The sequence below is a fragment of the Guyanagaster necrorhizus genome (genome assembly GCF_019112545.1).
Source record: "Guyanagaster necrorhizus MCA 3950 unplaced genomic scaffold BT62scaffold_30, whole genome shotgun sequence".
Taxonomy (NCBI): Eukaryota; Fungi; Basidiomycota; class Agaricomycetes; order Agaricales; family Physalacriaceae; genus Guyanagaster; species Guyanagaster necrorhizus.
In genome coordinates this window covers 1-14014 of record NW_025064909.1, presented here as the reverse complement: position 1 = coordinate 14014, position 14014 = coordinate 1, and the positions used below count along the sequence as shown (strand labels likewise).

At 44.4% G+C, this 14014-nt stretch overlaps 3 protein-coding genes across 3 annotated transcripts; 2 read left to right on the top strand and 1 right to left on the bottom strand.

The window, feature by feature from the left end:
• Positions 1–6497: 6497 nt before the first annotated feature.
• On the top strand, positions 6498–7614 carry BT62DRAFT_996652 (uncharacterized protein; the record flags this gene model as incomplete). The annotated part of the gene is made up of 5 exons (XM_043190597.1): positions 6498–6549; positions 6602–6843; positions 6895–6973; positions 7024–7340; positions 7402–7614. 5 exons carry the CDS (start codon positions 6498–6500, stop codon positions 7612–7614), a joined length of 903 nt encoding a protein of 300 aa, XP_043035745.1.
• A 1159-nt stretch (positions 7615–8773) lies between these two features.
• On the bottom strand, positions 8774–9961 carry BT62DRAFT_906138 (uncharacterized protein; the record flags this gene model as incomplete). The annotated part of the gene is made up of 4 exons (XM_043183623.1): positions 8774–8827; positions 8889–9367; positions 9416–9781; positions 9835–9961. 4 exons carry the CDS (start codon positions 9959–9961, stop codon positions 8774–8776), a joined length of 1026 nt encoding a protein of 341 aa, XP_043035744.1.
• Positions 9962–11332: 1371 nt separating this feature from the next.
• On the top strand, positions 11333–13305 carry BT62DRAFT_1010497 (uncharacterized protein; the record flags this gene model as incomplete). The annotated part of the gene is made up of 8 exons (XM_043177657.1): positions 11333–11361; positions 11433–11553; positions 11629–11788; positions 11934–11990; positions 12044–12137; positions 12367–12410; positions 12466–12528; positions 12575–13305. The coding sequence occupies 8 exons, from the start codon at positions 11333–11335 to the stop codon at positions 13303–13305; spliced, it is 1299 nt and encodes a 432-aa protein (XP_043035743.1).
• Positions 13306–14014: the final 709 nt, after the last annotated feature.

The following is a 14014-nucleotide window of genomic DNA, read 5'->3' as shown; positions in this document are numbered from 1 at the left end:
TGATTTTACTTAAGACTGCAAGAGTGCTTCTATCATACTCAAAACAACCAACCTCAACTGTATTTGGTGATTATGTATTGAGTGGTTAGGTGTTGGTGTTTGAGAGTTCATTCCTCATTCACTTCTCTTAGTCACTTAGCCATTACCAAGCACATCAGCAGCACATCCCATATCTCCAGATCCTTGGCTCTATAGCATACCTGGCCATCACCACTCATCCTGACATAGCTTTTACAGTCAGTGTCCTATTATGTTTCAGCAAAAACCCTGGATTGAGGCATTGGGAGGCCCTGAAACACCTCCTCAGATACATAAAGGGAACAATCGACCTAAAATTGACATATTCACCTGATGCTACAAACCCAGACCTGTACAAAATGTACACAGATGCAGATCATGGTGGAAACCCAGACAATGGGTGCTCAACCTCAGGATATGTTGTCAAGATGAGCACAGATGCAGTCAGCTGAATAAGTCAGCTACAATCTATAGTAACCTTATCAACCACAGAGGCTGAATATGTGGCTGCCATCTCTGCTGGACAGGAAATTCTGTGGCTGTGAAATCTGTTCACAGAATTTGGCTTCCACCATCTGTCACCATCTCCACTGCTGATTGACAACCAGTCTGCTCTCTCTGTCACTTGCAATCCTGATCATCATGGTCATGTCAAACATCTCAACCTCTGCTTCTACTAGTTATGAGATAAGGTTGAGCAGGGGCACATACATATTGAACATCTTCACACAGAAGACATACCTGCTGATATCTTCACAAAGGCCTTAGGGAAGGAGAAGATGACTCACATGATCAGGCTGTTGGGTCTTGAACTCTGAGAAGTATTGTGTTGAGGGGGAGTGTTGTGTGATGACACAAGTACCTGATGTCAATCTTATATAAACATAGACAGTTTTTTCCTGAGTCAATGGTCAATTGCCTTTAAGCAATTGACCATTGTACTCAGGTAAGTAGTAGTCATATGTACCTCAGCCTTTAAGCAATTGACTGTTGTACTCAGTCTGGCCTATAATCCACTGCATGAAAGTAACCTGCCTGCAACAGTCTTTGATGTACATATGCTACTATCTGCCTTCATTTCCTCCACCTACTTTCTGATCTGCTTCCACCTGACTGCCTTCCACTTTATGCTTCCAATGACTATGAAGACATTGAACAGTATGAGGGAAATGATCCCTCAGTTGTTGAAGTGGAAGATGATGGCAGTGGTGCTCAAGCTGAGGAATACAAACAAGACTATTCACCTGAATGTCTGGAAGAACTTGACATAGCCAATAATGAAGATCCCAAGGAAGGTATGGCTAGAGAACCAACTGAGGAGAAAGAACAGACTGGTGACACTAAACCTTTGCCTGATGAGGACTACTCTTTTGATGACAGTGCTCTTTGTGGGCAACATAGTTGCAGTCAGATCTGTGCTTATGCTGAGGCAATGATGACTATGTAATTCCAGACTCATCTGTTGGCAGTCATCATCTTATGTCTATATGTCTGGCTGCTTTAGTGGGACTGCTCCTCTGTAATTGTCAGCTGTCAGTTCAACTATGCTGATGTTAGACCCAAGCATCATGTGAGCAGATGCACATGATAAACTGAAGCCACCTCACACTTCAGGTGATTGACAGAGTTCACTGGAGTGTGATCTGATTGGTATGTCACAAGGCTTTAGAGTTGGTTTGAGTATAGAATAGTGTGAAGATAAACTTTAGCTTAAAGCTGGAGATTACCAGTGAGAGTGAGCCTGCTTAAATACTGTTTAAGTTGCAACTAATTATACTACTTTCTATTATATATTGTCAAGTCCTTTGTGCCCATTGTCCTTGGGCATCATTACTGTACATAAAAGAGTCTTTGTGTGTTGTTGGGTGATGCTGTTGCATCAAAAGACAATGACAGACTTGGCTTGTTGTGATGACTAAGCTTTGTCCTATGGTCTTATGTGCTCATTCTGATGCTCTGACTAAGCATAAATAGGGGTTAATTGTGGATAATAGAAGGAAAATAAAGAAAAATCATAACAGCTGAGCATCCACTGATTCTGTTCTGATTCCAAAAGCAGTTCACCCAGTTCACCCCCACACAATGTGATCACAATCCTAGAATATCTTTCCCCATTAAAGTTCAAGGCCACAGCATGAGGGCTGCATTCAAGTGCTATACTCCTGAATGCTGGTAAGACAAGGCATTGGATGACAGCAGAGAGGAGATGAGAATGAATCAGCTTTCCCTTTTGTGATTAACAGTTGGCTCAGGTCCGAGTCAACAAGTTTTTATCATTGCTGCACCTCATTGGCATTAGGATGGATATTCTCCTTTCAGGACAGTCACCCTTCACAGCATAGCTTATTGCATTCTCAAGTGCCAGATGCTCTTTTATAAGGATTATTGGCAGAAGAACACATCTCACACTATATCAGTCTGGAGACTATCATCTCCTTGCAAAACATGAGATTCTCCATGTTGCTGAAATGGAATTTGGTGGTGACAGTGGTTTCAAGAGCATCAGTCATAGCTACAGGTCAAAAGTCAGAGCAGGCATGCACTACCTGATTTGGCATCTTATTGGGCATCTCATATGCTCAGTAGGAGAGTGGCTCATCTAAGAAAGTGATGTGCATTTATAGTACCTAGTAGAATACACTGTTAGATATAATGTAGACTACAGGATATTAGTCAGTAAGATATACAAAGTAGTACAAGTATATACTCACCCTCACACAGTGCAGCAATAAGCAGAAATGCAGTGAGGGTGCTCAACAGACTGTATTTAATATACATTATCCATCCTAACATAAAAGGGTATCAGGCTCAGCCAGCAGGATATGATGGAGCTCCTGCTTGCTAGTCCAACACTCCTCCTCAAGCAGAGTGAAGTCCAAGCTCAGTAGCAAAGTCTTTCACCTTGGCTGAAGATAAAGGCTTGGTGAGAGTGTCAGCAACCACATCCTCAGTGGGACAATAAATGAGATGAAGGGAGTCTTCATTGATGATCCAGAAAATGAAGTGGAAGCAAATGTTGATGTGCTTGGTTCAAGCATAATACTGATGATCTTTCAAGAGTGCAATAGCAGACTGATTGTCTGAGAATAAAGTTATAGCCTCAGTAATCAGTGAGAAAACTTGAGAGAGCAGACTGTGAAGCCAGAGTGCCTCCTTCAATGCATGTGTTGCAGCTACACATTTAGACTTGGTGGTTGAAAGTGAGATGATCTCCTGCTTTTTAGACAACCATGAAACAGCTCCACCATTCAGCATAAAGGCATACCCAGTAATGGCATGCCTATTCTTGGCCATGCTCTCATCAGCATTCACATATCCATGCAAAACCCTTCTGTTTCTCCCAAACATCAACTAGTAATCCCTCATGTCCTTCAGGTAGCAAAAGATGTGCTTTACAGCCCTCTAATGGGCCTCTGCAGCAGCTATTGAGTATTCCAAGACTGTTGTCATGGCAAATGTGATTTCAGAGTGTGTCCCAAGCATAACTCAGATTAAAGAGCCAACAGACTCCCTGTAAGAGACATTTCTCATGGCTGCAATTTCTCAGGTAGAGGCTGATGCAGGAGAGAAAGACAAGTAGAGATTAATATCTATTGGTGTAGAGACTGGCTTGAGGTCTTCAAAGCCTTAGCAACAAACAATGGAATTGATGTACAAGCATTGGAAAAGGGAAATAGAGCATGATTCATGGTCATATGTGATCTCAATGCTAAGAACTCAGTGCAGCTCTCCCAAATCCATGACTTCCATGTATTTTGCCATTCCTTCCTTTACCTCTCACACTAGATGCAATGATGATGCTGCAATAGTGCAATCATCAATATGGACAGCAATGACAGTCAAGTATCATCAACCAATCTTCCTCTCCCTCTTCCTCAAACTTGAGAGGTTCATTTTTTTCATTGAAAACTGATAACTGAACACCAACAGGTACTATAGAATCACTTGGACATGCTGATACACTATCTTTGCCAGAGATGAGATCCAGCACCTGCTGGCTAGGCTTTCAAGTGCATCCAGAACAGGTTTCTTCAACTATGGGTTGGACTGCAGGCTGAGCTTCAGGGGTAGGTGACATCTGTGATAGCTTTGTAGTAGGTGGATTGGACTGAGATTTTGGCATTGACAGAATCTTGTATAGTTCAATGTCTTCCTCCTCTTCAAGATCATTGGTGGCAATATGAATAGAAAATTTCACTTGATGAACACCATCTTGCTCTCTGTCCAGTAGACATGGGATCCATTGTTTGTTTTATCGAATCCAATCCACTGACCCTCATGTATGCAGCAACCCAGCTTCATAGCCTTAGTCTCAAGGCATACCCAGCAATTCTTTCCTCATTTCTACATCTCTTTTAGATCTGGCTTCTTTTCTGTGACAGTCTCATAAGGGGTCATCCCATCCAGAGCCTACATTGATGTTCTGTTGAGAACCCAGACAGCATGACACACAGCCTCAGCCTATAGAAAGCAAGGTAAGCCATTTGAATGCATAGCCCTGACCTTTTCAATCACTGTGTGATTATATCTTTCAGCCACCTTATTATGCTGTGATGTATCATGCACAGTCATCTTTCTTGCTATGCCAGCAGTTTTCAGTTTTCAGATGCAAGATAAATGCTTTGTCAAAGTACTCACCTCCATGGTGATACATATTGTATTGGGCTAGCCCTAAAATTTGTGAATTTTAAACAGTATATTCACATAAGCTGAAGTCTGTATGGCTAGTCATTCAAGAGCTATAGCTGAGGCTCCAAGCTGATAGTCATGCTATGCTAAGAAGGCTAAGGATCAATGTGGACTTAGCCAAAACAACTTTGCATTGGGTTAATAACCTTGAAGTCAAGACTGGACTTAGAGGGATGACACCACTATGGTAGAATACCAAGTCAATTTGGACTTAGAAATGGTACCATATTTGAGCCAATTCTACATGCCATCAGGGCTGATATACCATAGTCTAGCTCAGGAGTTTATTACCATGACTAGCAGTGAAGTACATTCAGCTAGCACCCAAACCAGAAGTAAAAGCAAAGTGGAACTCATTAGCCTATGGCTAGCACATCCAGCCTGATGTAAAATGCATGCAGTGAGAATTCCTCAGGCATGAATAATTAAAGGGACACATAGCTCAGGGAATGAGCCACAACCAGGGAGCTCAGCTGCCTCAGATCACTATGATTGATCAATTGATCATGATCAATAGTGAGTCCAGAAGTAACAAGCAGAACCATAGGATGATCAATTATATAGTAAATAATCACAGGCTATAGGAATGAGGCACTGGAGGAGTCCTGGAGCATCTCAAAAGAATATATGAGGCATGCCAAGGCAGGATAACAACCTAATTTTGGGACTAGTGAAGTAAAATGAGTAACTAGACTAAATTATTTATAGATTCTATATCAGTTAGTTATGTATAAAAGCAGGACAAAGGGGAATCATGTGGGAGGCAACCCACCCCTGCAATTTAGGCATTCTAGCTCTCAGTAGTTAGTCTTTGTATCAGTGGTTTAGTGTGTAACCTCAACCTGGATAGCCATTGTTACTAAGTCATCTGTATTGAATAAGAAGTTGAAGTCTTTACCAGACTTTAGGTTTTGGCATAATTTGGGTTCTGGCTTAATAAGGGTTTCAGCATCTGAGTATCAGTTCTCTGGTTTTAAGGACTGCTAGCTAGCCACAGGTGCAGCTAGCTAAGTTTCAGTGCTTGAGAGACTTGGTACTGGGTTTCAGAGTTTTCTAAGTTAAGCTGGGCACCATGGCTCTGCAGTTTAAGTCTCAATTCACATACCATGTTTTACTCATACCCCCTTTGTGAGTATTTCATCTTAGGACACAAATTAGCCCAGAATAAACTGCCTTTATATCTTCATATTTGATTTATCTGAGTCTGCAGAGTGCTTCTATCATACTCAAACTGCCTGAACTCACACATATTGGTGATCATGCATTGAGTGGTTAGGTGTTGGTGTTTGAGAGTTCATTCTTCATTCACCTCTCTTAGTCACTTAGCTGTTTCTCAGCACATCAGTGCAATCCAAAACCTCTTATCAAATTGAACTAGAGTCCCTCACAAGCTTCTGTGCCTCACTCAGTTCTCAAATCTCTCTTAATGATATCAATAATTAGTCTATTCTCTTTCCTACAGTCACAAATGCAAACCCAGAGCCAGGGTGCAAGGCTTTCTGTGCCCAATACACCACAACTGTGAGGGGTTGGAAACTTGTATTCTACTCATACAATGTGGTATTTAAATACTCTACTCTGGGTGTGTTATAGAGTCTATATATATTAAGAAACTGTCAAACACCCTGCTCTACAAATTTCCATGGAATCTCCCCCAGCTGACCTTTCTCCAGAAGATAGGAAACTCATATTTCGCAGTCTTGACCTAAATCTGAATCATACAATTCTGGAATCATTATTGCAGGGTGACGCCGTTATTCTTGGTGCTTCTCTTCTATTAAAGTTCATATATGGTCATAGGCTTGTATACCCTTCTCGTAGCAATCACTCTATGGACCATATGTTCGTCTCTCTTCTTCGATTGACCCATAGGCTAATCTAATGTCTCATCCAGTTTCCTCTCCCAAGAAATCCGGACATACCTTCCTGCCTACAGTCATTTTGATTCTATACATTCTCACGACAATTTCTTATGGGTTTGACTGGGCGTACCAGCGGCGCGCATTCATTGAGAACGGGGACAACTTTTTCAGTATCTTTGTTGCGCTCCAGAGTATCAGCCCGTGGTGGAGAGCATACGAACTCGTTGATGGTATTAGCGGTGGTATGAGCACATTTCTCGTCGACATCACCATTGTATGCCTTCTCTTCTTTCTTCGTCAGTCTAAGCTTACATACATCTCTTAGGTATGGCGTTGTTGGGTGCTTTGGGACCGTCAATGGAGGATTGTCCTTATACCAGCTCTTTGCACGGTAGCCGGGACAAGTAAGTGCCCTCATAGCTGTCATTACTTGCGGTCTGATCAAAGATCGTAGTCGCAAAGGCCATGCAAATCCGTAGTGTTTTCATCAACACAACCAGCGAAATCGGCGACACCGGAGGCTTCGTAGCAGAGATCAACTGGCCACTGATCTATATCTCCTTGACACTGGCCACGACACTCCTGTGTACCCTATTGATCGTCTACCGCATCGTTCGCCTGGCATCAGGAGTGGGCTCATACGGGAAGATTGTCGAGATTGTGATTGAATCCTCAGCGATGTATTCACTGACACTGATTGTGTACCTGGCCCTGGTTGCGAGAAATCTGCAATCGGGCTATTATGCAGATATCATTATGGCATATATCAAGGTGAGGGGCCGCTGTGCGTGCTTTATTCTTTCAAGGAGCTGAAATTTCTGTGCCACGGCAGGTCATTGCACCTACGCTCCTCGTTGGACGAGTCTCAGCCAGTTCGAATTCAAGCTCTAACAGTCAGACAATAGTCCATTCCACAAAGGACCGTAGCTCTGTGTTGAGCAGATTCATAGCAAGAAGGCGAGAGACGGCTTCCATTTATCGGAATGGCAACGATTCCACTACCTCGTCGCAGACTTATTATAAGCCGAGGATGGATAATGTCTAATACTGAAGCCTGCGGCATTGACAGTGGTTATTATTACACTTTGTAAATTAAGATTACGTTACCTGTGAGCGATCCTTGATATTAATAGAATGCAATGTAGCCTGGAACAATTATCCTTTTATTTCCGTCTATTCAATCAGAACCACAAGGAGTCTTGTTATAGACGAATATGATCACATTTCCCCTCTTCAGATCTTCTGTAGCCGAACTAGCCGGTTGGCAAACTTTGGACTCGAATGCTGTGAACCTATGCCGCCGATGACGCCACCAGCCTCTGAACACTACGACCTACGACTATGATGAGCCCCGACAATCCCCATACGAGAGCGAGCATCAAATTGCCTGGGTTACGTGTCTATCAGCATTAGCTTCTGTTTGAAGAGAAGAGAGAGGCATACTACGGGAAGTCACTGTAAAGCGCTTCACGTTTTCTGCTTAGGAAATTAAGGTGAAACTGCGAAAAGAGATACCGTAATAAATGATGTACCCTAATAAGGATACGGATCGATTGATATATCCGGACGATACCTGAGTTGTGTTGGTCCCCAACCTCCCTTTAGAAGCGATGGAGCCAAATGGTTCAAATCCGCCACTGATTTTGTTTCCCACCCTAGCTTCAGAGATGTTTGAATGAATCTACGTTGAAGCGCAAAGTGAAATGAAGGAGTCTGCTGCAATGCAATGAGGATGCACACCACAGTATTTTGGCTATGCAAAAGTTACGCACTATTATGATGCTCAAGATGAGTAATTGATGAGTAAATTGGTCGCGGATATCACTTATGCTCAATGGCCTATAATTAGCTGCTGGCAGTTCCCTTGCCGTCGCTAACGGATCTTCGGAAAACCTGACGAAGCGAAGATACCGTGGTCGCCAGTCGGCGGTGATTGGAAGATATTCGGAGCCCTGGCACGGTCCGGTGCCTCCGGGATCACGTGTTGCATGGCCGGAGATGCCTGCTTGTCCGTAGCTGCAACTGAGACCATCGCTAGCCGTTGCCGATTCCTAGCGATACGGTTCCAATATGTCTTAACTTGCGAAATTTTGTCGTACAAGCGCTCATTTTATCAGACTTCTGTCATTCTATTTGTATTCTCGGGGACTTCGTATATCGTGGGACGCCCTTGTAACTAAACAGAATGAGTTTCATATCGAAGTCTACGCCATGTCAAGAAACGCATCAAGGGCCTTTTCAGGATCATCCCAATGCACCTAATAAAGGCAGCATAAGTTCGGGATGTACGACGATATTACTCCACGGACAGACACGCACAAAATGATTAGCCCCTTTGATAATCTTGTGATGGAATTCCTTCGCACCCGCTCCCCTTAGCTTCTTCGAATCGTCCTGCACAGCCCACAAGCCAGCAATACCAAAAGCACACGTCTTGTCTCCACAGACAAACGATCTCCTCATATTCGGAAACACCTCCGAGTCCAAAAAAGCTTTCCGATACGCGCCCAGAATCTGTTTCGAGAAAAAGAACAAGAACGGCAGATCCGTCGCTGCATCCTCCCCATAGCGCTGAATCTCCAGAGGCACACCGTTGAAGAATGTGGGCGCACGAGAAGGGGAGGCCAAAACCCAGGACAGCTTGTCAAGGTCACGCCCCACGATGTCGGTATGGTCAAAATAAGACGTGCACCACTGCACGAACGCGGCTAGGCGGAGGTTCTCCGGAACCGTGTTGTCTACGAGGAACGTCCAGTTCTGCTTAAGGGTGGGTAACCCTAGTGCGGTTGGGGCGGGTTCTGTCGCGGATTAGAGTTTGAGTAGGGAAAGACAAGGCCGAGGCGTACCGTAAAGAATTAAGGAACGCATGTAGTCACTTAGACGACTGAGGACGTCCTGTGGAAGTGAATCGACGCTTGATATTGCCATAGGAGCAAAGGTCGCGCCGATAGACCATCCAAGGAATGCGACCCCACCACCGCTCGAGATCGACGGAAGCTTGAATTTCTGTATGAAGATATCAATGAAAATAGCAATTTCATGCCCTCGAGCCTCGACTAATGCCTCTCGCTGAGAATCGTCAGTACCTCCAGTTTCAGTGATTATGAGTTCCTCCACGGAGAGTAGCGTCGAACCAGGAAAGGGACGCCTATTCAGCGCGACAAAGCGCACGCCTTTGGATGGAGCGAGATCTATCACTCGCTGGAAAATCTCTGGAAATGTGCCATAGGGGGAATGCTCAAAAAGAGAACAGGACGGTACTGACCCTTGGTAAAGATCATACCATGAATGGCAAAGATAGTGATGTACGACGGCTGGGCAGGCGCGCCGCTGTCAATGTAGGATAGCTCGACGCCGGCCGATGTATTAACTACGAGAGTGTTTAGTATCATGATATGGTGAGGATTACTGATAGGATTGAACAGACCGCCCATAATATATTATCAGCCTGGTGAAAATATGGACCCAGAGTGAAATTCTATTTGATGGTGAGAAGGCGGCAATCACGCTGGACCTTCTGACCGCGTGATGGCGGGCGCTGTCGTCGAATTTTGCATACGGTCCAAATCGTCGGAGACGCCAAAAGTACGCCTGTCATCGCCAAAGAATAAACCTCCGGCTATGTAGGTATTGAGAGGTGTGTTTGACTCTCCAGTAAAACTTACTGCGATGGATAGGCAGATAATAGCCGTCCCGAGATGGCCACTTGCTGAATAGCCGCTCGGGCATATCGCTATAGGGTTCAACTAAATGCTGAAAGGAAATAGAGAAGGTGCAATAGAACATCAAGATTCCGGGTGTGGCTAGAGTTGGGAAGGGCATGGTAAGAGTAATGGATGAGTACAGCATGAGGAGCTATATCATGACAGATCAAACCAACGTTCAAAGTTAGAAGCTCGGGATTCTCATGGGTGCTGGGGTAAATCAAGGAAAGGAGCTATTGCCGCAGTTGATGCAGACTACTCTTCCATTCCTCCAGGATCACAGGCAATGTTCTTCCTCAACCACGACGTTTCAGTAAGCCAGAATTGACAAAAAGTTTGGGCATTAAAGCAGAAAGCAGTCTGTCTAGATAGGCAACTGAAAGAGGCTGAAGTTTTCTCCGTGTAACTCTTGCGGGAATCTGAGATCACTGAGCGATGTAATAAGTATCCGCGCACAAGGGCAAGACATCTGTGCGATGAATGATATCGATTAGACAGCGCCTTCATCACCAATGTGATATAGCTTCCAAGGGGATTATAAACTGCGTTCTGTAATATCATGCAGCATGATTTATATGGTCCAATTATAAATAGAAGGATATCAAAAACTGACATCTAGATTAACAACTTTTCTCATACAAGATTCATGAACGCCTCCAAACCCAACGATATACGATCTAGCCATCCAAGGTCCTGCACCTCTACAAAGACAAAATGCACCGAAATAAATTTCGAGACAGTGACGCGTATAGCCTGTATAGGTACCATCAAGATGCGGCCACAGTCTAAGATAAAAGGCATACCTGATTTATTTTTACTCTTTCTTCATCATACTGGAACTTGAAATGTTTTCTACTCAGCCGAGTTCACGGTCGAGAGCCATCCAAAGCAGTACCATCAGTTCGGATTATCGAGCGAATAGGTGGCTGGCTGATCCTAGGTTGCAAACGAATAAACATGAATCAAAGAGAAGGAGAAAAAGGCATGCGTTCACCTATATATATAAAATAGCCACGCTGAACAAAAGTGACAGGGCACAAAATATCCAATATCCGAGCTATGCATGGTTGGTATCGTACATACGAAGGGTCCGTCCAAGCAAGAAAAGAGCCATCGAGGGTTCTGAGCAAGTCCTGAGTACTTTATTCAAGTCATGTAGCGACGGAGTAACAGATCCATACTACAGCTTGACGTCTGAATCTGCAGTGTTACATATAACACGTGCTGTATATGCACGAAGTACGCGCAGGGATAGGGGTACAGTAGGAGAGGCAGTCCAGGTAGGTCCTGGCAAGAGGAAAGATAGGCCATAACTTTGATTCATGTTTGCCTTCGCCTTCCCGTGTCGCATGTAGCCGCCGGCTCTCCAGGCGCCTTCGCTCAACTTTCGTTTTCACCCCATACATAGCAATGGTTCCTGTTTCTCCATCCACTTCATTGGTATAAAGCTCCATTATAACGCCCAAGCCTTCCGCAGGCTTAAAGCACGGCAATTTGGCCCGACCCATGGCAGCGGTAACAAATTAAAGCTTCTCAAGCTCAACTCAAGTTTCAGTTTCTTACGGACCAGGCTCAACAAAAATCTACACGAATCAGTTTTCTATTACTAACTCAAAGCTTCCAGTCTAAGAAAGTGACGCGCGTTCATATCACCTAATAGAGTACACTGTTAGCTATAATGTAGACCTCATACAGCGTAGCGATAAGCAGAAACGCGGTGAGGGTGCTCGACGGACCGTATTCAATATATATAGTCCATCCCGACATAAGGGGGTATCGAGCTCGGCCGGCGGGATACGACGGAGCTCCTGCTTGCTAATCCAACATCCAGTTCTGCGAACATCCAGGACTTGCACATCGTATGGTACGTGACATGGGATATCCGTGACCTCACTGCATTGTCTTGGTGTTTCATTTGCTGCGCACAATAAAGTTTTTGAACTTCGCTGAACGCCACTCTCGAAATGCTGCAATATGGCACCTTTTAGGACAGTCTGGGCCAGTCGAAGCACAAGCGTTGGAAATTTGACAAAGGAGCAATCTTTGTCTTTATCATTGTCCGTGCCCTATATATTAGCGCTGAACTTTCACAGCGCTCATGTTCTTCCACCTTTGCCAGTATTTTCATTTCTACGAGGTATCCCATCGGTTATAAGCCTCCATATTCCTGCTGAATCCGTATCACCTTCCAGGAGCCGACCTTGATATCATGACCAGCGAAATTTCTTGTTCGATCTGTGGATCTAAAGGCGAATGTGAGGTGAACCATGGAATAAAAATGCCCCAGCTAACGATGGTTAGGCCCTCAAAAGGAGCAAATACGTGTTAAAGAACCTTCCGAGCGGGAACCAATCCAGAACTTTGGCGATTTACCTGCAAATGTCCTAAGGAAGATCTTCCTCCTCCTCCTGGATGAAAACGGGTTTAACTTCAGCGACATCATACAAGGACCGTGGGTATTTACATACGTATGCAGCTCCTGGAGAGCCGTTGCTCTTACCTATCCTTGCTTATGGTCCAATATCATTGTCGACCATTCCTCATTCCGCGCACATAAGAGTCACATCGTCTGGGCTCCGATGTACTTGAAGCAACCCTTTCCTCATTCCATCATTCATGACCCTCTCTCCCTGCTCTCTACCGTCCTCTCACGGGCTGGCGCCCATGACCTCTCCTTACACGTGGACTTCTCGAAAGGATATATCAACCCATACGAACGATTTATCATGCGGTTGCTTCTCTTGCGATTATCCCAAAAATCAAACCAGTGGAGTATTGTCTTCCTCCATTTACCACGCAACATGGTAGACGGCCTTTTTGGTATTTACCGCCAGCTTCCGAAGCTCATAAGCCTGCATCTCGCGATAAGCACATGCGAAGAGGCGTGGAAAGATGACATGATCACGGCGTTTGAGACAGCGCCGATGTTGGTGTTCGTTACATTGCAAGGACTGTCGTTCACCACCTGGATCTTGCTTCCATGGCGGCAGCTTGTGTATTTCTACGACGACCGAAATTCACAATATATTTAGATTCCAGGTGACGCCGGTAGACAAGGAAGAATGGATCCTGTATCCCGTGAAATAAACAAATATCATGTTTTAGCGAGAGACATTTCCCGTCGTTAGCAAGACAGTCTGATGATGGTAGGAACTGAATACTGATGCCCCCTCTTTCACTTTTACCACCACCACCACTGGGACGCTTACCGTATTGTCTGAAATGTATTTTGTTCGTAAAGATGGAAGAAGGCGAAATGTGCAAAGGTTACTTCCCTACCAGTGTGTATTTTAACACTCCAATGCATCCTTCCAGAAACCCAAAGTGAAATCGAGTCTAATGTCCGCACTGCCATCTGATGTAATGAAGGTCTCATACGTCTCCTACATTCTGGGCAAGTAGGCCTAGAGAAAAGAAACGAAGCTGATGTCACAGCCTCGGATTGCGAGCCTTCCACCAAAATTGCTTAGCGAAATATTCGCTCTCGCATTAGGAAATGATTTTTTCAATCCGTCACATACCCAGACCGGTCCGTGGGCACTCAGCTACGTATGTCGTTCATGGAGATCTGCGGCATGTAGTGATTCTGCGCTCTGGACGTCTATCATTATCGATGACAGCTCTGTCCATTGATATGCAGGCTACATGTCCAGCCCTATAATTTGCAAATTCTGCATAACACACTAGAATATGCTAGTAACTGAGAATCATTAGCCAGTAAAGGACTATGGCTGAGGCTCC